Source organism: Artibeus jamaicensis, unplaced genomic scaffold (assembly GCF_021234435.1).
Source record: "Artibeus jamaicensis isolate MK-2021 breed Jamaican fruit bat unplaced genomic scaffold, CSHL_Jam_final scaffold_369, whole genome shotgun sequence".
NCBI classification, from domain to species: domain Eukaryota; kingdom Metazoa; phylum Chordata; class Mammalia; order Chiroptera; family Phyllostomidae; genus Artibeus; species Artibeus jamaicensis.
Window position 1 is genome coordinate 41,793,688 of NW_026522042.1, and position 26,627 is coordinate 41,820,314.

Genomic DNA, 26,627 nt, shown 5'->3' on the forward strand with positions numbered 1-26,627 from the left:
ATTTGGTTCATTTTGAGTAACATAAATTTACAGGGGAACATTAGTACTGTAATTAGTATTAGGAGTCCCGAGGTCCTTCCCATTTCTGTCATGACCTTCCGGTACATTGTTCGCTGACTCTCCGAGCCTCCATTCTATCTTAAGTCAAACGAGGGCTCCAAACTTACTACCTTTAAGCTCTTTGCTATTCTAATTCCCTGATTCTTTGATTTGTTAACCCTTACCTTAACTGCCTCCTTACTGACATCTTTATCTCTTTTTGTATAGACTACTGTGTTGAGTTTTATTCACCTCCTTCAGTAATGTGATCCAAATTCTCCTGCCTGTCTTCCCAAGAACTACTTCTCTATAGTTCAATAACTTTCACAGAGTTGCACCTCAGGGTAGGGAGCAACATTGAAGGGAAGGCTCAGAAGCAAGCTTGACTATGCTGAGGTGCAGAAGCACTCAGAGCATCCACTACCATGTTTGACAGCTCCAAGCATCTGACTCCAGGAGCAGTTCTCTGCCTAGGGAGCCCAGGGCCACAGAGAGTAAACCTGGCCCACCTGACTCGACCACCACGGGTCAGTGCCCTTGCTCCAGCAGCAGCCCATTTTCAGCTCAGCACCTTGCTCAACTAAAGAAGAGGACTGGCTCAAGTAACTGAGGTCTCTTCCAGCTCCACAGATCAATTCTTCTGAGACTATCACATCCTTCAGGCCCTTGCTCACTCCAGGCAATTGGGACTCCATCTCACATTTATGCCATTTGTTTTTATTTCTTCCTTTCATACACTACAAAGGAGCCTCTCTTTTCGAAGCCCATCCTAGAGGTGGACTGCTTCATTTAAAGATGTTTAACTTTGTGGTCAAGTCTTATCCTCCACAGGAGAGCTACTAACATCTGCTGGGTTGTCAGGCTCCCCCCTTCCATTAGCAGATCATTAATAAACCAGTTAATAAGTAACATCAGGTTAACACTGTCCTTCATAGATTTCAATACGTACAGCCAGGCTCATATGGACTCATTGATAAGTGAAGATTTGGTTCATTTTGAACAAAATAGATTTGGAAGGGAAAAATTAGTATTATTGTGTGGTGAGAACTAACCAAACTGAATCAGTGAAAAATCTGAATGAAGAAAGGCTTTGCAATATTGATTTTTAATTCATGGAATAATAACTATTATTGAGTATTTATTAATATTGTATTTATTATCATTGAGTAGCTGCTCTGTATCAGACATTATTATTATTATTATTATTATTATTATTATCATCATCTGCTCTGTGTCAGATACTATTCTAAGTGTTTTTTGTATGTAATATGTCATTTAATTTAACAGTGGCTAAGTTAGGGCAGGTAGCTAAAAACGTGCTGAGTAGGAGGACTCCCTAACTGTATGCTAATAAACAAATGGATTCTGTGACACCTCCCTGGAATGCTTAGTGTTTGGCAGGAACTAAAAACCCATGTGCCCCCGGGATCAGGGCCATTCACATAGACGAGTGAAGAGAGCTGAGTGTGAGGCAATGGGGAAGGAAGAACACTGGGGAGAACTGGAGAGCGCACACTTCAGCTGATTGTTACTTTGCTGAAATGTGGCTATGTTTTACCTGATCTGACGTTTTCTTCAGAAATGTCAACAGATATGTGGTATCCCCTCTTGTTTCTGAAACTCTGAATAGGACAAACAAGAAACATCTGAGAGACAGATGTGCCTTTCTAGTCTCTAGTTCATGACCTTTGCCCTCTTCTTGTTATTTGTACACATCACACACTACTGTCCTGTCACAGGTAATCTCCTAGGATGTTTTCAGGGAGGCCGCAGCTTTGGGACACTTGATATATGAGCATCCTGTCTTACCAAATGGCCACTCTGACTAGGTACTCATTTGCCTTCTATGTGACTCTTTGACTTCATGTCATCAAAATCTTTACCTTACTGAGCAATTCAGCTCTTCATCCTCCTTGAGATGGTTTCCCTGCCCTGTATTTTCCTCCTATTGCTCCACAGTCGGGAATGGCAGAGGGTCAATAGGCTGTTCCTGATGCTGCAGATGCGTCATCCCTGCCTGAAAATGGAATAATGCAATGGTGTAGTCCTTTGAGTCTGGCTTATTTTACCTTGAATACTATTTTTGAGATTCACTGATGGTGTAGCATGTGTTAGTAGTTTATTTCTTTTTGTTCATAAAGAGAGTATATTATTTCCATATTTTGTGTATTGATTTGTACTGTTTCCAATTTGGGGCTACTATAATAAAGCTGTGATAAACATTTGTGCACAAGTTTTTGAGGGCGGACATATGATTTTGTGTAGATAACCTAGGAATGAAATTGCTGGGTTGTAGGGTAAATATATGTTAAACTTTAAGAAACCAACTATTAAAAAGCAGCTAGGCCCATTTATATTCTCACTAGGAATGTATGGCCATCCCTCAATATCCTATCCGAGAGGAGCAGTTTCAGGACTCCCATAGACAGTAAAATCCAGGAATGCTCCAGTAAGTCTCTTACATTAAGTGGCATAGCATTTGCCTATAATCTATATTTCCACATAAGCTATAGCAAGGTATGCGTACAAATCACTTCATTCACACGGATTCAGCATAGTGCTTGGTGTGTGACAAATTCAAGTTTTTCTTTTTGGAACTTTATGAAAAATTTTTTCTAATATTTTCAAACAGCAGTTCATTGAATCCTTTGGATGCAAACCTCCCCTTAAGGAAGGCCAACTATGTAACAGTTTTGTTCACTTCATATTCTCTTCCACACTTGGTATTGTCTGTTTTTTTTTTAATTATAGATATTCCAGTGAGTATGCACTGGTCTCTAGTTAAAGTTATAATTTGCATTTCCTTTCTATTGTTGAAAAGATGACCCTTTTCCCATTGACACTGGACCCTTTTAGTGAAAATCAATTGACCATAAAGGTAAGGCTTTATCTCCACACTTCAGTTGTTTTTCATTGATTTATACATTTATCCTCACCCCAATTACTATATTGTTGTGATTGTGATTAGTGTAATTTTATCCTAAGTTTTGAAATCAGCAAATGTCACCCAAATTTGTTTCCTTTTCCCGATTTGTTTGGCAACTGAAGACCCTTTACATTTCCATATAAATTTTAGGAGCATCTTTTCAATTTCTCTTTTAAAAAGCCTGTAGAAATTTTGATAAGGATTTCTTTGAAGTTATAGATTACTTTAAAGAGAATTGTCATTTTAATAGTCTTCCAATTCCTTAACCTTGAATACTTCTCCACTTATTTATGTTTTTAAGATTTTTTTCTCACGCAGGCTAGAATCTTCAGTACACGGTTATTTAGAAGTGCTAAGGGCAGACACGTTTGCATTGTTTCTAGTCTTAGGAGGAAAGCATTCGTCATTTCACTGTTAGGTACTATACTAGCTGTAGGTATTCTTAAAGATGTCTTTTATTAAATTCAGGAAGTTTCATTTTATTTTTAGTTTGTTGAGAGTTTTAACCACGAATAGGTATTTGATTGGATGAAATGCTTTTTCCACCCTGCTTAAGTGATGATGTGTTTTATTCCTTTATTCTCTTAATAAGATATATTACATTATATGATTTCCGGATTTAAAAATTTTTTCTTAAGATAAATCCATTTGGTCATGGCATAAAACACTTCTTATGTGTTTTTTAATTTGGTTTGTTAACATTTTGTTAAGGATTTCAATATTTATGTTCATCAAGGATATTGATGTATTGTTTCCTTTTTTCTGAAAACATTTGTGTAGAATTTATATCATTTCTTCTTTAAATACTTAATTCAGTTTATCACTGAAGACATTTAGTCCTAGATTTTTTATTGTGGGAAGAATTCTATTTTAATTGCTAACTGCATTTTTTTTTTTTTTTACTTTACATGGGTCTTTTGGAATTCTGTTTCCTCTTGAGTCAGTTTTGGTTATTTAGGTCTTTCTATGAGTTTGTTCATTTCGTTTGTTGGTGGAACCAAATGCAGGTTTGGCTGCCTGCTACCACAAAAGCTAAACTCATGAAATGGGTGCATAAAGGAAAGAGGTTTATTCAGGTTCTGTGACCTAAGAGAATGCTTGACTACTGTCTCAAAGACCATCCTCTCTTCCTGCTTAAGCTCCTAGTTCTTACAGGGATAGGGAGGGGAGGGCATTTTTTTTTCATGCAACTATCTTGCCAGCTTTTAGTGAGCTGGGGCCCTTTCCATACATCTTTCTGGCTTTTGGCTGTGCTCTGCTCCCCTCACCCCATTCATCTTTCTAGCCTTTGGCATGCTCTGTATAGGAACCTCCCCATGTGCCATCTTGGCCAGTGGAGGGAACTCCATAGCCTCTCTGACTGTCTACATATCAGGGTCAGTGGGGAGGGGAAGGCTGCAGGACCTACCATCAGGAAGCCTGGAGATGCTGCAGCTCTCAGCCCAGTGCCCCACACTGGACATAGTCCCTGCACATCCAGGGGAGCTGATTAGAGTCTGTGGAACACCCCTGGATCCTTGGATCCTGCATAGTCCCCCACCCAAAAGCTCCCTCCTAAGTGGCCAGCCAGCCCAGTCTCCCTCTGTGGGGGCCTTGCTGTCCCTGCTCTATCTATGGTAACATCGGAATGAGGTTTTTTATAGTATTTTTCATAAGCCTTTGATTTCTTTTGAATAAGCATTGTAGTTTTTTCTTTTTTTAATCTTTATTTATTTATTTTTAGAGAAAGGGGAAGGGGAAGAGAAAGAGAGGGAGGGAAATATCAATGTGTGGTTGCCTCTTGTGTGCCAGCTACTGGGGACCTGGCCTGCAACCCAGGCATGTGCCCCAACTGGGAATTGAACCAAGCGACCCTTTGGTTCCCAGCCCACGCTCTATCTACTGAGCTACACCAGCCAAGACAGCATTGTGGTTTTTTATTGCATTACTGATTTTGACAATTTGTGCCTTCTCTCATAAATTCTTGATGAGTCTAGCTATGATTTATCAATTTTGTTGATTTTTTTTAAAGAACCAAGTTTTGGTTTAATTGTTTTTTTTCTACCACATTTTATTTTCTATTTCATTGATTTCCATAATGATTTTTACTATTTCCTTTGTTCTGTTTGCTATGAGTTTAATTTTTGCTCTCCTTTCACTAATTTCTAAAGGTAGAAATTAAAGTTGTTAATTTGAGGACTTTCCTTTTCATAGTATAGTATTTAAAGCTATAAATTTACCTCTAAGCACTGGTTTAGTGGATTTCCATAAATTCTGATGTCTTCTATTTATTTTATTCATTCAAGCTTTTTTCTTAAACCATGGATTATTTAGATATGTATTTAGTTTCCAAATATTTGATTTTTATTTCCAAATTTTCCTTTGTTGTTGATATTCAAATCTCTTGTAGTTGGAGTATATACTTTGAATCATTTCAACCCTCCTAAATTTATTGACTTGTTTTATTGCCTACCATGTGGTCTATGCTGTCTGTATTCAAGTGTATTCTGTATATGCTTGGAAAGTATATATATCATGCTGTTTGGAGGGACAGTGTGCTATAAATGTCACTTAATCAAATTAGTTAAGTGTTGTTCAAGTCTTTCTATACCCTTATTGATTTTCTGTCTAGTTGCTGTACCAGTTATTGAGAGATGGCATTGATATCTCAAACTGTAATATTTAAATGTATATTTATTCTTAAAATGTTTCAATTTTTCATGTATGTTAAGGCTCTATTTATAGATGCATATACATTTTTAATTGTTATATCTTTTTATGTATTGATACTTATTATTAAATTTCTCTTTTTTTCCTGTAATATTTCTGGCCTTAAAGACTATTTTGGCTGATAATATAGCCACTTCAACTGCCTTATGGTCATTATTTGCAAAATATATTTTTGTTCATCCTTTTACATTCAACTTACCTGTATTTTTTTTTATCTAAACTGTAGATAGCACAGAGTTGGATCTGCTTTTTTCCTCCAGTTTAACAATCTGCCTTTTGCCAGTATGTTTAATCTGTTCACATTTAATGTAATTAGTGATCATGTTGGAATTACATCAGCTATTCTATGATATGTATATTCTCATGTAGTTTTTTCCTCTGTTCTTCCAGTATTGCCTTCTTTTGTGTTAAGAAATATTTTTAGAGTACCATCTAAATTCTTCTGTTGACCTTTAATTGTATATATGTTTAAATTACTTTGTTAGTAGTTGTCCTAGAATTAAAATATATTTCTTAATTTATCACAGTTAAGCTGAGGCAAGCTTAAAATTGTGAAAAAGATTAATTTATTGGGTTTGCAAAAATGTCTGTTTAGTTTATTCTTAAAATGAAAGACACATTTTTCATTTTCCCCAATAACTTCATTGATTTGGATATTATGAGTATGTCACCTATCTCCTTTGTGGTACAATGTTGACTATTCTCAGTTAATGTCTTGATTTGATTACCGTCAACTTCAACTGGTCTACCTGACTGTGGAGCATCATCCAGCAAGAAACCTCCAGCACGCAACTTCACACACCACTTTTGACACGTTCAATTCATCACATCACCTTCTTCATACACTGCCCAGATCTATTTTTTCTTTTTTGTGTTTCAGTTGCATTTTTGCCTTTCTTGAAATAATAAAGCATAATATGCTGACAATCTTGCTTATTTTCTTCAATTTTAGGTTTTAAAATGGCTACATAATAATTCACCAAATTTGATGATTTTTTTAATTCATGCTGATATGACAGCTGTCACAATACAATCTAACAAAATTGTTTCAAATGAAGTTAAAGACACCTAAGAACTACTAGAACCATCTAATGGAAAAAACCAAGCAAACTTTTTGGCCAACCCATATTTGGGGAATAGTAGAGAAATTGCATTTTATGACTTGCAAATTGTAACAAGTTACAGTTGAGACTGCTGAGGGTTTAAGGTATACTGTATTTATGGGAAGGCAATGTAAAGAAAAGAAAGTTCAGTAACAGTCTGTTACAATAAAAAATAAACAAACATGAGAACAGCTTTGAAAAACCCCCAAGTAGACAAAAATCAGTCTAGTTATAGAAAGTTTAATTCAGCTTATTTTGTGAGACTTACCCTACCAGGGTCGTTTCCTGTTCGTGCCTCTGAAACCCACAAGAAAAATTTCCCAACATCAATACGAGACAATCCCTGGCCACCAAATAAAATTTTTTATATCAACAAAATGTCTTGTAAAATAATGACCATATCAGCTTTGCTCAAATAGCAAAACCCTAAAACTACTAAGTATACATTAAAAAAGATTAGATAAACATATTCAGGTATGTTCATTTAGTGAAATACCGTTCAAACAGAAATACTTCCTAAGAAGAAAAGAACAAACTACTGATAAACACAACATTGTGAATAATGCTTATAAAAAATAATGTCAGTAAAACAAGTCAGACACACAGAAAGTACATACTATATGATTCCTTTTATATGAAATGCTGGAATACACAAAATGTGTCTATTGTAATAGAAATCATATCAGTGATTAGGGACAATTTACTGGGAAGGGGCATACAGGAGCATTGCAGAGTGAGGAAATTGATTCTTTCCCTTTGTACATGTGTGTTACCTCAGTGCATGCATTTGTCAGAACTGATCAAACAGTTATGATGCATACATTTAGTATCTTTGTGTTAGTAAATTAAGCCTTAATAAAATACTAAATTAAAGGACAGGGAAATGAAGTTAGTGAGACAAGCTTGGAAGCTTATGTTAAGTATTCCAATTAAGAAATGAAAAGATTCTGAAATTAGACAATAGTCTTAGCAATTGAGGAGAAAGGGGTAGTACATTCAGGGAGTACTGGGAAAAGAGAATCTATATGATTTGGTGACCAATTATTAATAAGCGTAATAAAGAGAGAAGAGTAAAGGATGCCTTCCAGGTTTTTTGAATTGGGTGACTAGGTAGGTCATGATACTATTTTTCAAGAATACAAAATGAGGAGAAGAAACAAGTCTATAGAAAAAATAAGATTAGTTTTATTATCTTGAATTTAGATGCTGTTCAATTAGAAATAGTACCAATTAGCTCTGGATTTGGGGTGAGGATTAGCTAGATGTGTTAGTTTGGGATTCATAAAGATTTGAAATGACTTGATTGACTGTCATTTGTATTTTTATAGTGTTTTTTAAAAATATTCCAATATACCAGTTATTCATGGTAAATACTTTTATGCCACAATTCCAAGCAGAAACAGGATTTTTTTTTTAACTTTCATATACTTAGGGAAACATATCTAGCAGAGATTCATCTGAGAGCTAGAACCATAGGAGAAGAGATACCTTATCTATTTATTTTATATTCATAATGAATTTACTCATCTTTCTGATAATAAAATAATGCATGTTAAATGTAGAATATTCTGAAAACACAGAGAAGTTTCAAAGGGAAACAAAAAGCCGCAATCTGACCATTTAATTTAAATCTTAACATTTGTTGTTCTAAACTTTTTCTGAAACATATGAATGATTATATTTATGTACTACATTTTAAGTGATATATATACACAATATATTATATCATAAATATTATATTAATTTAATTGATTGTATCTATATTTTATTTTAATGATTCATCATATCATTAATTTTTATAGATATACCACAAAATATATAGCAAATGACCAGTTGTTCAATATTTAGATATATTTATCCACTTAAAAAAAACTTGTCTTGTTTATTTATTTAATTATATTCTTAGGGTAAGCTCCTAGAATTTTCATTAATAATAAATATACTTATACAGAGACTTACAGTAATGGTGGCACGATATTGTTGGGTTTTTATCTTTCATTTTATTTATGTGGTGTATTATATTTATTGATTTTCAAATATTATACCAACCTTGCATGTCTGGAATAAATCCCACTTGATCATGATGTATGATCTTTTTAATGTATTGCTGAACTCAGTTTGCTAATATTTTGTTGAATACTGTTGCATCTATGTTCATCAGGGATATTGACTTATAATTTTCCTTCTTTATAATGTCTTTGTCTAGTTTTGAAATCAAGATCATGCTGGCCTCATAAAATAATCTTGGAAGGCTCCCTTCCTCTTGAAATTTTTTGAAATAGTTAGAGAAGGGTAGATGTTAGTTCTTCTACTTTGAGTGTTTGGTAAAATTTACCTGTGAAGCCAACCAGGTCAAGATTTTTGTTTGCTTTAAGTTTTTCTGATTACTTCTTTGATTTCATGGGTTGTAATCAGTCTGTTCAGGTTTTCTGTTTCTTCTTGATTCAGTTTGGAAGATTGTATGTTTCTAGAAATACATTCATTTTTTCCAAATTGTCCAATTTGTTGGCGTATAGTTGTTCATGGTATTTTCTAACATTCCTTTGTATGTCTGTGATGTCAGTTGCTACTTCTCCTCTTTCATTTCTGATTTTATTTATTTGGGTCTTCTTTCTTTCTCTTGATGAGTCTAGTTAAAGATTTATCAATCTTGTTTATCTTTTCTGAGAAGCAGCTCTTGGTTTCATTGATATGTTTTATTGTCTTTTAGACTTGATGTTTATTTTTGTTCTGATCTTTATTTTTTCCTTCTAATCACTTTGAGTTTAATTTGTTGTTTTTTTGTCTAGTTTCTTTAGCTATAAGATGAAATTGTTTATTTGAGTTTTTTCTTGTTTGTTAAGGTAGGCCTGTATTGCTATGAATTTTCTTCTTGACTATTTTTTGCTGTGTCCCACAGATTTTGAGTTGCTGTGTTTTTATTTTCAATTGTCTCAAGGTATCTTCTGACTACTTCCTTGATCTCACTGTTAATCAATTCCCTGTTTAGTAACATACTACTAACCTCCATATGTTTGTGTGTTTTTTCAGTTTTTTCCTTATAATTCATTTCTAGTTTTACACCATTTTGGTTAGAGAAGATGTTTGATATGGTTGCATTCTTCTTAAATTTATTAAGACTTATTTTGTGGTATAACATGTGGTCTATGCTGGATAATGTTTCATGTGAACTTGAAAAGAATGTATATTCTGCTTTGAGATGAAGTGTTCTCAAAATATCAATTAGATCCATTTGGTCTAGTGTGGCATTTAAAGCTGCTGTTTCCTTGATTTTCTGTCTGAAATACTTATCCATTGGTGTCAATAGGGTGTTAAAGTCCACTCCTAGGACTGTATTACTATTGAGCTCTCCCTTTATGTTCACTAAGATTTGCTTTGTATATTTAGGTGCTCCTGTGTTGGGTGCATAAATGTTTACAAGGGTTATATTCTCTTATTGGATTGATCCCTTTATTATTATGTAATGTTGTTCTTTGTCTTTTATTATAGCCTTTGTTTTAAAGTTTATTTTGTCTAAGTATCGCTACCCTAGCTCCTTTTTTCTTTTTATTTGCATAAAATATCTTTTTCCTATCCCTTTCATTTTAGTCTGTATGTGTCTTTCAATCTGCAGGGGGTCTCATATATAACTGGGTCCTATTTTCTTACCCATTCACCTACCCTATGTCTTCTGATTGGAGCATTTAATTCATTTACATTTAAGGTGATTATTGTTAAGTATATACTTATTGCCACTTTATTATGTGTATTTATGTTTCTCTTTTTTCTTCTTTTTCTAAAGAATTTTGAACGTCTTTTGTAATACCTGTTTGGTAATAATGAACTCCTTTAACTTTTTCTTGTCTGGGAAGCTCTTTATTTCTCCTCCAATTTTAAGTAATAGCTTTGCTGGGTAGAGTAATCTTGATTGCAGGTCCTTGCTTTTCATCACTTTGAATATTTAATGCCAATTTCTTCTGGCCTGAATTTTTTTTCTTGAGAAATCAACTGCCCATCTTATGAAAACTCTTATATAGGTAACTGACTTTCTCTTTCTGCTTTTAAGATTCTCTCTTTATCTTTAACTTTTGCTGTTTTAATTATGACATGTCTTGGTGTGGGCCTCTTTAAGTGTACCTTTTTTGGAATTCTCTGCACTTCCTGGAATTGTGTGTCTTTTTTCTTTACCATTTCAGGGAAGTTTTCAGTCATTAGTTTTTCCAGTAAGTTTTCAACCCCTTGCTCTCTCTCTTCTCCTCCCTTATTTTTTAAAATTCTTTTTTTTCCCTTTTGCTGTTCTGATTAGGTATTTACTTGTACCTTGTCTTCCAAATCTCTTATTTGACTCTGCTTTATCTAACCTACTGTTATTTTCTTATAGTGTATTCTTCATTTCAGATATTATATTCTTCATTTCTGACTTATTCCTTTTTATGGTTTCTATGTCTTTTCTAAGCTGTTGAAGTTTTCACTAAGTTCATTGAGCATCCTTATAACCATTATTTTGAACTGTGTATCTGGTAGATTCCTTGTCTCCACTCCATTTACTTCTTTTTCTGGGGATTTCTCCTGTTCTTTTGGCTTGGACATTTTTCTTTGTCTCTCTTTCTTGGTTGCCTCTCTGTGTTTGTATATGTGTATTAAGTACATCTGCTATGTCTCCCAGTATTGGTTGGGTGGCCTTATGTAGTAGGTATCCTGTGGAGCACAGGAGCATAGTTTTTCTGGTCACTTGAGCTAGGTGTTTCTGAAAGGTCCCTTATATGATTTATAGGAGCCCTCCTGCTGTTGCAGTTGAGTCCTGATTGCTGTTGATCAGTTTGTGGAGTTGACACTCAGGCTGGCTGACTGCGAGGATTAACCTTGACAACAGTGTATGAACTGCTGTGCAGGGGTTGACCCCATGAAATGAAATTCATCCCAGCAGGGGCTGGTGCCTGACAAGATCTTCCTTTGTATATGCTGCTTGTGGAGCTAATTGGGTTGTCCTTTGATGTAGTCTAAGGCATGACACTGGGTGTGTTGGTTCTGTTGCCTCTAGGAAGGGAATTCCATGCAGGTCAATGTCAGATGTTGCCTATTACTGGCCTGGGGCTACCTTTTAGGAGCTACAGAGCAATACATAGTTTGTTGCTGACTCACCTGGGTTTGAGTGCACATGGGAGGGGTCAAGCTGTATACCTATCAAGATCCGCTTCCACCAGCAATGAGCATGGGGACAGATCAACAAAAGGACTAAGGCACCCAGACATCCACCTCAGCCTGTCAGCTGCCTGTTAGGATCAGTCACTGAAAGAGCCTCTGGCAATATGCAAATTACATGAGGTAGGTTCTTAGTAAGTCACCAGGTAGAGGAAAGTGGTGTTCACCAGGCTGATACAGATTCAAACTTGGCTCTAGTACTAGATTCAGCAAAAGTCTCAGCATACACCAATGCCAGCTGCCTCCTGCCTGGGGGTCTGCAGAACTTTCTGGTGGGACAGGGTCTTAGTCATCAAGGTACAGCCAGTAGAGTTCATCAGGCAAAAACAGATTAAGATTTAGCCATGTGGACAGAGGACTCTGCATAGGAACAGTGGCTCTGATTGGGGCATGTGGGAAAATAAATGACCCATGCTCTGAAGTCACACAATTTAATCTCTTCCTGTACATCCCTGACACCACTAAGTCTTCTTGGATCTCCTCAAGAGCTTTCCAAGAAAGACTGCACAATGGTACTGAGCTGACCTTAGCTAGCTGATTTCTTTCCAGAGCTTGAGCTTGGTTGGGTAGGGCCAATTGGAGTTGGGAGGGTGGAGCTAATGTATTCCCTCAGGTTAATATGTGGAAGGAGTGCTCAACCCAGTAATGGTGGCATCTGTGGGTGGTGTTGGAGAGAGATTCAGCATAGATACATTCGTAGCTGTCCCTTTAGCCTTCTCTTCAAACCTACACAACCCAGTCTCTCTTTGTGTAACTCCAGTTCACTCTGTGCCACCTGCTGTCTGCCAGAGCCCAGGGTAAGTGGCCATAAATGAAATTTCTGTGTGCTGGCCCTTTAAGAAGGTACCTGCATTTCTAGAAGACCCCTGTTTCTCCCTGGCAATAGAATCCCTGATGATTTTCACAGCCAGATGTTTTGTGGTCTTTGCTTCTGGGCACTGATGCTCTGAGCTGGAGCCCATCTTGAGACCACTCACTCTTCAAGGTGGAGCTTTGCATTTGAGATATCCCTCCAGACTTGTGTATGGGGCCAGCCCTTTTTGGGTCTTCATGCTTTCTACCAGTCTCTATGTGGTGTTCTCTGTAAATCATTGGTTAGAAGACTTTTGTTCAGTAAGTCTTCAATTGACTATTCATATTGGTTATACTACAATTTAGTTGTAATTTCAATTTGCTTCTTGGATCTTCCAATTATTAAATATTGTTATTTACCTTCAATTATAAAGAATATTTTTCACTTATTATTTTCCAATTTTAAAGAATATTTTTCCCCTTTTAGTTCTTTAAAGATGGGATTTTTCATTCTCCTGGTTTGCTTTGTTTCTGATGAGAAGTTAGTAGTCACAATTATGTTGTAAACCTGTAAATGGAGCTGTATGTAATATATGTAATTTTCCTCCTTAGGGATGCTTTTATAATTTTTTCTTTATTTTTATTTTGTACTGATTTGACTATGATATGTCTAGGTTCAGTTTCCAAGAGAGTTTCAGTTCACTCTCTTTGGGTTTTGCTGAGCTTTTTAGGTCTAAAACCTTACAGTTTTTATTATAGTTTTAAATAATTTAACTATGCTTTCTCCCAATATTTTTTCTGCCCAAATTTCTCCCTTTTCTCCTTGTGAGATTCCAATGATATTTTGTAGTTCAGACTACAGGTCACTGAAGTTTGGTTCAATTTTTAGCTATCTGCCTTCTGTTAGATCATTTGGATAATTTTTGTTGTTTCATTTTACATTCACTCATCTTCAGCCATGTTCAATCTATAAAACCCATTCAGGGAATTTTTCATTTCAGTTTTTATATTTTTTTATAATTCCAATTTTTATTTAATTTTTTATACCTTCCTTTTATTGGCTGAGATTTTTCCATCTACATAACTCCATATTCATCATAGCTGTTTTCAAATCCTTGTGTGCCAGTTTCAACATCTGTTATATCTGAGCTTGTTTCTATTCATTCTTTTTATCCTGAACATGATGACATCTTCCTACTCTTATTCATGCTTAGAAACTTTTTGATCATTTGCTGGACATTGTGCCTGCTATTGTCAAGAGTCTAGATTTTACTGTCATTCTCTAAAGAGTTTTTCTGTCAGATAGCTAGTGTTTTGGGTGGATCTTATCGAGGTGTGTTTTTTGAAAGCTTTGCTGGACTGAGTCTAGAGTAGCCTTAGTTTTGAGGCATGGTTGTTTTAAGATCACAACTGAATGACTAGGGTATTTACTGAGGTCTCTCCACATTGACTGAAATTTCAGTCTCATCCAGGCTAGTGTGACCTGTTGAGTCTCTGTTCAACTCACAGTTTTCCAGTAGCTTCTGTTTGAGGACTCAGGACTGAGTGTATGCCTGCCTTAGTATTCATCCAAAGATTCGGTTTCTTTTTTTGTTTTTTGTTTTTTTTTAGTTTTAATATAATTTTAACTTAAAGTTAAATTTTAGCAAAAGTACAAAGCAATACTAATAAGCTAATCAAGTATTTTGAATTTCTTGAAACATATCTGTGTATGTACTTCAAATGTTGCTGCAAATAACAATTAAGTGTTCTACCATTGTTGAGAAGCAGATCTTATCACACCAGATCTATGTAGTAAATAATAAAGCTTAGAGAAACTGAGGTTTTATATCTCATTACAAGTCTGATAGGAAAAAAAAGAAGTCTGGTAGAGATAGCAATAACTAAAAATAGAACCTAAGATTCCTGACTGCAGCCCTTTCTCTAAATCTTTCTTTTTTTAATATATATTTTATTGATTATGCTATTACAGTTGCCCCACTGAAGTGGGGAAAAGACTCAGTTTCTTTTGGGGAGATTGTTTCTCTACGTAGCTCCCTCATCTACAACACCTTGCTTCAGAAATTGTAGGTATCTTGTCTGTTATGTTAAATTCTGAGTTGTTTTTTTAACTGATGATCTCAAGCTGAATGAGATCATTGTTCTTAGTTCAAGTTCCATTTCCTTGTGTCATAGTTCAAAAAGGACCTTTAAATGAGAAGCCCAGGTAAACATTTGGTCATCCTGCGTGTTTCCCCTCACTCAATATTACAGCTCTGTGTCATGTTAACAAATGCCTGAAAACAGTTCCTACGTATTGATACCACCAGTTTTGTAATTCTTTACAATTGGAGAGTAACATCGATATATATGATACCCTATCCTAGTTGAAACCGAAAGTTTTAAATTTCTGTCTTTCTGTTTATTGTTTTCCTTTTCTTGTCATGAACTTCCAATATGCTCTTTTAATATTTTTACCTTATGGTTTTTATAGTTTTCCTATTCTGATATAAACAGTAATAATTTTTAAATAACATGTCATAGTCTGCTGTTATTCTTTTAATTTATTTGACAAAAGACATATTTTTTTAAAATGTTTATGTAGTCAAATCTGTCAATCCTTCCTTCCATGGTTTCTGCTTCGAGTTATGCTTAACAAGTCCTTTTTCAGTTCAAAATTATTTAAACTCCTCTATTTCTCAAAGTACCTGAGTGACTTTTAAAACATTTAAATATTTAATTTGGCTGGAATTAATATGGCAAAAGATATGTGGTAAGAATCTAACTTGATTTTTGTTCACTAAGAGTTAGGTCATTTTTTCTCACAATTTATTAACTAATCTACCCTTTCTATCACTGGTTTTAAATGCCAGCTTTCCTATACACTAATTTTTCTGATATGTATATATCTATTTCTAGACTATTCTAGTCTAGTAATCTGTCTGCTTATTATCAAACTAGTATCACAATAAGTGTAGTTGCATGATGATATAATTCCTTCTAGTATTTTTTGCATTTATATTTAGCTAGCTGTATATAGTTTATTAAATTAGAATTGTACTGTTTATGTAATGTTTTAGCCTTCATTTCTTTTTAAGAAGTCATAGTTCCAAAAAATTAATTATTTAAACATTTTAATTTAAGTAACTGAATAACATTCCATTATATATGTTCCATATTCTGGCCAAATCTTTGTTTCTTTGTTCATACATCTTTGCATTATAAAGGTCTTGCAACATACATCTGGATTGTTTTCTAAAAAGTTTGTTTTATTTATTTTAAGACATTAGTAGATAGGCCCTGGCTGGTTTGGCTCCATGGATTGAGTGCTAGCCTGTGAATCAAAGGGTCACCAGTTCGATTCCCAGTCTAGGGTACATGCCTGGTTTGCCAGCCAGGTCCCCAGTGAGGGGCACATGAGAGGCAACCACACATTGATATTTCTCTCCCTTTCTTTCCCTCTCCCTTTATAAATAAAATCTTTTTAAAATTTTTTAAATAAAATAAACTATTAGCAGATAGTATAAGAGTGGTTAAAGAATTAAAGCTGGGGAATTGAGTTTGTTTTTAAAAATTACTTAGCCCTGGCTGGTGTAGCTCAGTGGATTGAGCGCGGGCCTGCGAACCAGACAATCGTGGTTCGATTCCCAGTCAGGGCACATACTGGGGTTGCAGGCCAGTTCCCAGCAGGGGATGCATGAAAGGCAACCATACATTGATGTTTCTCTCTCTCTCTCCTTCCCTTCCCCTCTGAAGATAAATAAATAAATCTTTAAAAAAAAATTACTTAAACATCCATTATGTACCTAGGTCTGGGTCCATATATGAAAGAAATGTATGACAGACAGTTATTGCCTTCAAAAGGTTTTTAAGAAACTAAAATATAATTCTAACTAAGCCTTTAGCGTAGGTAAACGAAGCCTTGTGAAAGTCTCCATCCCATCATCTGTATTCTTGAGATAACAGAAATAGAGAACAAAGACTAAAACAAAAGTTTTAAAAAGTATTATTGCTCCCAGATATTACTTTACAAAAGTGCTTGCCAAGAATTTATTTCAGAATATCTTTGTTTTCAAATGAATATTTTATATCTTATGCTATTGCTTAATGTAGTAATAGTGTGTTTGAAAAATCCAGGAGACAATATATTATCAGTAATGCATTGTTAAAATATATAACTACTTATATATTCATAAAATATACTTATAAAATGGATATTTTCATATTAAATTGCAACTCATATTTTAACAATATGTTTATTAAATTTAATAAGCAATATTCTAACATGTAAATACTATTTAATAAGTTAATGTTTGAAACCTGAGAAAGATGATCCATACTAAGTAGGGCTTCTGTCCTGCTCAGGTAGCTCAGTTGGTTAGAGTGTTGTCTCATACACCAAAAGGTTGCAGGTTTGATTCCTGGCTAGGACACATGCCTTAGTTGCATGTTCAATGCCTGGTCAGGGTGCATATGGGAGGCAATGATCTATGTTTCTCTCTCACATCAGTGATTTCCTCTCTCTCCCCCAGCCCTCTAAAATCAATAAATATAATCTTGGGTGAGGATTAAAAAGGAGGAGGAGGAAGAAGAAGAAGGGGAGAAGAAGAGGGAAGGAGGAGAAGAAAAAAGGAGGAGAAGGGGGGCTCCTGGTGGCTAAATTGGCTAATTTTTTAAAAACAGAACTAAGACTGCAGGGACAGGCCTGAACTGAACTGCCTGTGCTGAGTTGCCTGAGCTGTGTTCCTGCCATCTGAGCCAGCCCTTGCAAAGGAGCTCCTGGAATCCTATTTCAACCAACAGGGCTGAAGTTTCCTCATCCAATTGGAGCTGCACAGCTCTGACCAATCAAAGTAGCTCTATTTTAACCAATCAGAACAGTGCTTTTTTGGACCAATCAAACTGTGAGGATTTGGGGTCTTCATTTGCTTGAGGATGGAGGAGTCAGAAATGTGTTTCCAATGCCAAAACTACCCAAGATGATTACTGATTCATGTCAAAAGTGTTTGCCTATGGCCTTGTTTGCTTCCCCTCTTTTACCAGTCACCCTCATAGTCCTTTGCATTATTGGCAAGTGACTCCATGTTCAGGTTGAGAAGGTAGCATGGAAAAAGGAATGAATAGATAATTCTACATGAGGCCAGTGTTTCTTGCCATTCAGTACACTATCTAAATTTCCATTCAAATAGTATGATACAGTGCAAGCTATTAGTTAATACTGTAGGGTCAACAAGGTATGTCACCTCATGCAAGGACCATCCATCTCATTGATGAGATGCAATTCATGCATCCCAGACAATTCAAACCAGCCATAAGATAGCATGCAGGCAAGTGCCAAATGAATTCGAAAAGAAAAAGAATTTGAAAAGAAAGATTGATTAAGAACTATTTGACACAAAGCCTAGAGTATGGCTGAAATTAGTAAATATTTCCCTATCAATGTTGATGAGAACAAAAATAACAATAGAGTATAGAGTGGGAGTCAGAAGGAAAGTGGTGTTTGAGACCACTCTGTTCTAAACTGGAGGAAGAAAATTTTCTTTAGTTTCCTGGAAGAGCATTTGAAAGGATTATTCTCCCACTTGAGGTTATCTCATTGATTCTATAAAACCACAAAATAAGCAGAGCTGCAAACTTTATCTAGATTCCTGGAGTATTTAAAAGCTACTGCACATTTCAAAAAGCAGCTGAGAGAGATTCAAAGGAGCACAACCAACCTTAAGTAACCTGTCTTCAGTGACTGAATCCTTGTTCTTCCATGGAGCATCTATGGAATCAACTTTTTAATATCAGGGGTTTAGTTCCTTTATCTGTAAAAAGCAAATAAAAATCCTATCCTCCAGAATTGCTGTATTTAGTATGTATCATAACAGGGAGTGATTAGCACCTGTTATACCTACTGAACCGCCATTGAATAAGGAATTAATATTTAGATACAAATGCTTTTATTTTTTTCTTAGCTTGCACTGTCTTTATTTCCTTACGTGCAAATACTTTATACTTAGACCAAATCAATAGTGTCATTATCTTTAACTTCAAGTAGTTTGTATTTGAGCCTCGAGGCTTAAGAAATGCCAAACGCATTTCAGTACTGTCTGAAAACATGAATAGTTAGGTAACACAAAGAAAAGAATGAGTCCTGTTTATAGCATGGCCAGCAAAGTGGTTCATTGAAAAAGTTTTGTGATCTAAAGACTTTTTCCAAAAAGTAGTATCGGGGTCCCTCTATAATAAAAATCACAGTGCAGGGGACAATTGATATATTTGACTATGTTTCATCTTTAGGGGAGTTTATATACTTTTGTATAATTGTATCCATACGACTAAAGGCAGGCATATGGCCTTGGACTCACCAGTGTGGCACTTTGAAATTTCTATTGGGAAGCCAGTAACATGAAGCAGCAAAAGCCAGAAAAACATGTGGCCATTGTAACAGACTCAGTTTATATACTCTCCCCAGATTTATTCAGCTATGCTGTGACACTATAAAAACTACATTTGGTCTTTGTCCCTGGTAGACACATGCCTACTCCAGAGGGTTTAAATTTGGGGGGCACAGATCTTCAAAAACCCTTGGCATTTCCTGAATGATAGATAAAAGTTCCCTTTTTTGTTCATAATGAACCCTTTTCAACTACATCTGAGTTTATACTAGCAAGGTGACTTTTGGCTGGGCCTACAGATATGTTCAGAATGGGGGCTAGTTTCCAGAAAAAAAAATGAATGATATGATTAGAATGTTGGAATTTCAGCCCTACCCCCTGCCCCCCCTGAGAGGAAAAGATGACTAGAGATTGAGCTCAGTCATTGATCAACCCAACCATGTCTACGTAGTGAAACCTAGATTAAGAACTGAACAGCGATGCTTCCTGGTTGCTGAATGTATTAAAGTGACGGGAGGGTAGCATACCTGCTGCCACAGGTAGCAAAGCTTGCCCAAACCTGGGGTCATGTGTCTCTTCTCTTTGACTGCTCTTGAGTTGTATCCTTGACAATAAAGTTGTAATTGTAAGTACAGCACTTCCAGTGAGTTCTGTAAGTCTCTCTAGAGAATTATCAAACCTGAAGGGGGATCATGAGAACAACGTGTAGATGGCTGACCAGAAGTGTTGTGTGGGCCGTGGACTTTGGTCTGATATCTCAGGTGAAGACAGTATTATACAATTGAGCCCCTTAACCTATGTGATGCTAATTCCCTAATGAATAATGTCAGAATTGATACTTTGCCCTTAACTTGTGGAATTTGTGCAAACTCTAGGCAGTTAGCACCAGACTTGAATTGAATTGCTGTTGGGAAATAAATGCTTCTTCCAGAAGTTCAGATTCTTGCCTCGATTCCTGGCTGGAGCAGCACCAACTCATGTTGTTCCTGCTTTATCTACTCTCTCTGCCTTTCCCAATGGAGGATGCTGGGCTCCAGCATGACCTGCATTTCTCCCATTGTAACTAGTGCTGCAGCAGCTCCAGGCCCCAGGTCCAAACCTATCAGACCCATGAAAACTTTGATTTTCCTATTGATTGCCCAGAGGATCCAGATAATACAGCCCTGGTGTCTCATGGGATGACCTTTCACCAGAGAAGGAACCAGCAGATAAATCACCCCTCTTCCCTGCCACCAAGGAATGTTGCAAGACATGGTCTTGATCCCAATTTTTCCAGAGAAATCCCATGTACCCGAATAACCACTGAAGGTGTGTGTGTGTGTGTGTGTGTGTGTGTGTGTGTGTGTGTGTGTGTGTGTGAATTGTAACCATCTCAATAATTCAGTACTTTCCTGTTTTTCTTCTCTTTTGTCATTGGTCTTGCTTCTCCAGTATTGCACCCACCCCTAAATTATTAGCATATGATGACCTTTGCCTTGGGTTCTGTTTTCTAGGGAAGCTGGAATAGAACAGAAGTGTAGCTAGCAAAGTCCTGTTGTTAAAGGAAGCCGTGGCTGACGGCTTGATGGCAGCTTTCCATGTGTGTTGTCTGCAACGTAACCTGCAATACCTGTGCCCACCTCAGAGGCAGGATGGGCTCTGATGGAGTCATCTGGAAGTATATTGGGCATGGTCCCTGGTTCTACAACCCACAAGCATGTGTTTAGGCCCCTCCGGGTGATATATTTGTAGCTCAAAAATCCAAGCATTATTATCAATCAAAACCTTCCTATTTTAGAGGTACTATATATCTTTCCTTCTACTATATAATGGTAGTGATGACTGATGACCAGTATGTTTGCTTTTAAAAATGCCTTTATTTGAAAAAGGAAAAATTACCCTGATGTTCTAAAACAAAACAAAATAAATAAACAAAAGAAAAAATAAAGAACATGTTTATGAAATTCAAAACTCTTGAAACCACTGGGGTGTCCCGAGTAGAGGACAGGATCCTAGCTCTCCATTCTGTGGCTTTGATTTGACCCAGATATAAGACCCATTGAGGCTGTTCTATTCTATGACAATGAAAAGAAGTAATTAATTGGGGGCTTAGAGACTGCTGGTGAACCAGAGGAGGTGACTAGGTTTCTCTTGTTAGATGCTCATCTGGGACACAACAGGGACGTTACTCACTAGATTGAGACTCAGAAAAAAAATGATAGAAATCATCTCTCACACAGTTGCTACCTCTTTTCCTAAGTTTTTTTTTTTTTTTGCCATGACCCTGATTTTATTAAAAATGGTCAAATAGCAAGAACTTTACTTCTATATAAAATACCCTGCAACACAACGCAACTGATAGAAAGCTTACAACTTAAAATGGACTAAGAATCTGGGGCAAGAGGAATAAAAAAAACAGTATACTTTTAAATACGTTAAAACAGAATGTAAATTTTTATAAAAGCAGTTTGAGTAATGCCTAGATAACCTCATGTAGATTATTAATGAGGTACAACGACATTCATAAAAGAACCAATGAATATAATACATAGAAACATTTATCTATAAGTGAAGAAATAAACAGCAAAACACACAAAATTAATCAGTCTGGCAACGTTGAAAATAATTTGGATTGTAGAGTAGGCAAAACATATTGCTGGTAAATTTTTTGTTGTCTTGTAAAAGGCAATTTAGAAATACTTTAGTGTTATGTCAGTTAATGTAATTTTGTCCCAAAGAAATTATTTCAAATTATTTGAAGAACTATCATAAGATTCTTTAATAGTGCAAAATTATAAATAAGTTTGAAACACAATAGAGATGTGTTAAGTAGACTGAAATAGCCACAATGTAAATAAAATCACCCAAACAGATGGGCTAATAAAATATAACCAAGTATTATATATAAAAATTAAAAAGTCACTTATAATCTTAACTATGTGTAAGAAAATGTGTACATATCCATAAGAAGGAAAAAATTAAAGCAATTCTCAACTATTGATTTATTTCCAAGGGTTAGGATTACAAGTAATTCTGCTTATGGTTTTTAAACAGGATTCATCTACACATGTCAAATTTGCTATCCTTTCTGAGTTCAGGCCCTTCTATCCAAGTAATGTATCGGCCATAATAAATACTTTATTTGGAACTGGAACTTGAAATAGTTCTCCCTTTACTGCCTGACCTCCTCCTACCAGGATTCCTATGTCTAGAGAAGCTAATGCTGTGACTCTGATGGCTCCGGCCACCTCTACTCAGGCTGCCCTGACTACGGCCACAGTCCCTTCTTCTTTCTCTGCTTTGTGAACTGAACCTTTCATGGTTTTCTGCCATGTATTTGTGAGATTTCTTCTCCCTATGATTACTCTTCCTCTGGGTGGGACTGGGGCTTCTCCTCTTCCCGGGCCTGCCATAGTACTCATCGTGGTGGCCCATCCTCCCTGAGTTCTTGTCAGAGGAAGAGTCGGACCGATCTGGAGATGTGTGCATGTCCCTATTAGCTTCCCAAAATTCATTGTTGGGATTTCTGAACACATGAAGAAAGTTGCAGTATTTTCCTCTTGGGCATTGTTTTCTTTCAAATAAACCACAAATTGCCGCTTTCCACCGGGTCACTGGGCAGAATTCACACTGAAGCTGTCGCCCTGCATACCATCGTCCATTAAACAGAGAAAGGGCTGCTTGGCATTCTTCTTTCGACTGATACTGAACATACACATTGCCCCTCAGATGAGGTTCGAAGTTGCAGCTCACCTTGAACTGGACCACCTTCCCCACGTTCTTGAACTCAGGAAGCACATCCTCATAGAAGTCCAGGAACTGCTGGTAGATCTCCTCTTCGCTGTACTCTAGACTGGCCTCGGGGTCATAGTCATCCCTTCTGCACTGCTCCATTCCGAACGTTGTAAACATGCTTCTAATGAGGAGCGTGGGGCTCGATGTTGGGAAATTGTGTTTACGTGAACACCTGTCTCCGAATCTGCAAGCTCCTGTTTTACTGTAGAATGGGCAGTTAATTTGATCTTTCTCTGTTACTCTTAAGCACATGGGTGGTTCTGGGTTTTGCCAGGTGGCAGCACTTTTCAACTCTTTTTCCCTCTTCTCCTGTAGCTTCTGCTCCTTCTGTTCTCTTTCTCTTCTCTGATATTCTTCCCTTAACTTTCTATCTTGTTCTTCTTGCCATTTTCTAGTGGCCTCTTCCTTCTCCTTCTTTATTCTGAATTCTTCTTGTGCCTTCTGTTCCCTGAGCAACCATTCTTCATGCAAGCTTTGACTCTGCATCTCCAACAGCTTTTCTTTGTTTAGTTGTTCTTCAATAGTGTCCTCCTCTTCCCTTTGTGACATTTCTGAGTCTCTTAGTCGGGCAGCTTCCTGCCTTTTTTTCTTTCGTTTTTCTTTTTTCAGGAAGGCCCTGTTCTTTTTGTGGCTCAGTTTCTCCAGAAACATCTTGTTAGGAGCTGCCATTTACATACACCACTGTAACTTCAAGAGGAGGACGGGGTCTCTTCTTAAGTTTTCTGTGTAGAAGTCACTCGCACTGCAAAATATCAGATAATCAGGTCATCTGTATCAAATGTTAATAGGACAATATATTTACTGAGTCCATATCTTCCAGGGTTCTCTGGTAAATGACACTGTAATTGTTTTGTTTTACTTGTTTGTTTTAGAAAAGGAATTGTTGGGGAACCAGCCCAGAGAAGACAGGCTTCTAGCTACAGTGAAATGAAGAGATGGGCTAATACTCTATCTCACAAAAAAGCATTAATCTGAACAAAATTTTTGAAAAGATAACCATTTCAGTTGTTGGGAAATTGACCAAAGCAAAAGTAAATGATATCTTTAAAGATGTTTGTTCAGGGAATGTGCCAGGGTTTCAGGCAAGAACAGTGGGAATTTTCCGCCTTCTTGTTGGGAGCTGCACCTGCCTACTTCCCAGCCCCCGCTCACTCAGTGACAGAGTATTACCAGAGTGGGACGAGTCACAAAACCCACAGGCCTGGTAGTCTGATGCGATTTATAACAGATAAAGTGAATCCACCCCTGGCAGTGTTGTCAATAAAAGTAGTAAACTGAGTAGACAATGAAAGTGGAAAATTCGCAGCTCTGTTAGCCTGAAGTTACAGTCTGTTGGTGGGAATGATGGACCAAGCATAAGTTAAACAATGGGATCCTAGAAAAAGTCATAGAAGGGGTGTGTAAGCTTTCACACATCTCATCTTCATACATGTGTAACTACTGGCATGTGCAGGGGAAATCAGAAGGTAGATGCTGAGGCAGGCTTCACTAAAGCCAGAACGTTGAATGCACTTCCCAGATAGGAGGGGGTGGGCGCCTTAGGGATGGAACATTTAAAGCATAACATACCCCACCCCCACGTCTGGCTGACCAATTAGCAAATAACTAAATAAACAAATAAACATTAATCAGAGTAGAAACATCAGTGGCTACACACCTTTGGAGAAAGAGATCCCACATAATAAACCCAGATGGTTAAAAATTTGCTACAAAGGAAAAATCAGAATTCGTATTTGCTACAATATATTATCTCAAATGTCAAGCTTTCAACAACAAAAATATTGAAATGGAATATTACTTAGTCATAAAAAAGAAGAAAATCTTACCTTTTGTGACAGCATGGATGGGCCTGGAGAGTACTGTGCTGTGTGATATAAGCCGGTCAGAGAAAGACAAGTACCATATGATCTATCTCACTTATATGTGGACTCTTACAAATAAAATAAACTAACAAAGTAGAAACAGACTCATATGAGACACAGAGAACAGACTGACAGCTCTCAGAGGGGAGAGGTGCTGGGAGGCTGGGTAAAAAGGGTAAAGGGATTAGGCAAAAAAATAAGTAAATAAAACTCATAGACACAGACAACAATATGGTGGTTACCAGAGGGACAGAGGCTGGAGAGAAGGAGAGGTAGAATAGGACAAAGGGGGATAAATGGTGATGGAAGGAGACTTGACTTTGGGTGGTGAACACATAATACAATATACAGATGATGTGTTATAGAACTGTATTATATAATTTCGTTAACCAATGTCACTCCAATAAACTCAATACAAATTTATGTATATACATATATAGAGACAGAGATATATAGATAGAGATTTAAAGAACCAGGAAAGTGTAAGTCTTAGGAAAAAGCAGTCAAATGTTGGCATTAATAAAAAAGTATCAATATATTTTTTAAAGTATCAAACAACTATAATAAATACAGTGCCTTCAAACAATTAAAGACAACTATAATGATAATGTGAAAACAAATAGCACTCAGCACTCTTATCTTAGTTTCTAATACCATTCTCCATTAAAAGAAAGCAAGAACCCTTGGAAAAGTGGCTGAGTCTTGGAATACACAAGATGAGCCTGGAGAACTCATAGTGTGAGAGTAAGAAAGTACTCAAAAATAAAAATCTTAGGGATTCTAAGTTCACACTCATCCTCCAAAAATTTATTAGAAGTTCGTGTTTTCTTCTTATACACAGTTTTGACTGTTTTCTCTGTCAAAGACAGAGACTGTTTTCCTCTCTGACCAAAGAGGAAAAAAAACATGGTTTCTGTTTCTCTTAGGAGGAATTTGTCCACTTTGAGATTTTAGTTAATTGGGTTACTTTGCAATCTCAGTTCTCTGGCATGCTTACAATAGTTTTGTAAATTATCTGGCTCTTTGGTGGGAGCAAGACTCTCTTGTGACTTTTCACATTTCAAATAATGATGAACTCCCTATAAATATTCGAAGCAGTTCTCAAACTTTTGTGAAGTGATCTTCTAAGATTATGTTGTGCAAGTTTTCCTGCTAGAATCTCCTCTCCATTCATTTTCTTGGAAATTCCTAGTACTTCAAACCTTTAGTAACCTGTCACTTCTCCTGAAACGTGTAACTTGGGTTGCTCAGCCTCACTATGAACATCTGGAGCCAGAAACTCCTTTGTTGTCAAATTTGTACTGTGCATTGTAGGATGTTTAGCATCATCGCTGCTCTCCATCACTAGATGGTAATTGCACATCACTCTACCTCTCTAATTGTGACAACTAAAAATGTCTCCAGACATCCTCACATCCTCAAATGCAGAGAATCACTCATATGCCTTAATCCTTTCTCTGGGGTTAGTTAGGGTGAGGAGTTTTTCTTTTTGGTTTTGTTCTCATTATTCTGTATCTACCTGTTATATTGTCACTTATTATATTTTCTTATATTTGCCTATTCTCTCTCTCATATACACTTGAAAAATAATTATTTAGAATCCTCTGATGAACTCATCCTCTAATGAGTAAGGTAAATGTTGAAAAGTGGGGAGGTGGGGAGTGTTAGTGGGTGAGATGATGCAAATAATTTGGAGAAACTAAAAAGTAACTAAAGGTCTTTGTGTAAGAAAAGGGAAAGATATAGAGGAAGGGATATGTGTGCATTTATGAGTACATGTGTGTATGTGTGTAGTCATGGAAGTGTGATGGGAAGGAGATAGCCATCCATCCTGGAGAAGATGGGTTGAAGCTGGAGAGCTGAGAAAGATTAATGGGAA

General features: G+C 36.5%; 1 protein-coding gene across 1 annotated transcript; it reads right to left on the reverse strand.

Moving 5' to 3' along the window:
- Window positions 1–22,229: 22,229 nt before the first annotated feature.
- On the reverse strand, window positions 22,230–23,555 carry LOC119053285 (putative U2 small nuclear ribonucleoprotein auxiliary factor 35 kDa subunit-related protein 1). The gene has a single exon (XM_037150763.2). It carries the CDS (start codon window positions 23,553–23,555, stop codon window positions 22,230–22,232), a length of 1,326 nt encoding a protein of 441 aa, XP_037006658.2.
- Between the last annotated feature and the right edge of the window lie 3,072 nt (window positions 23,556–26,627).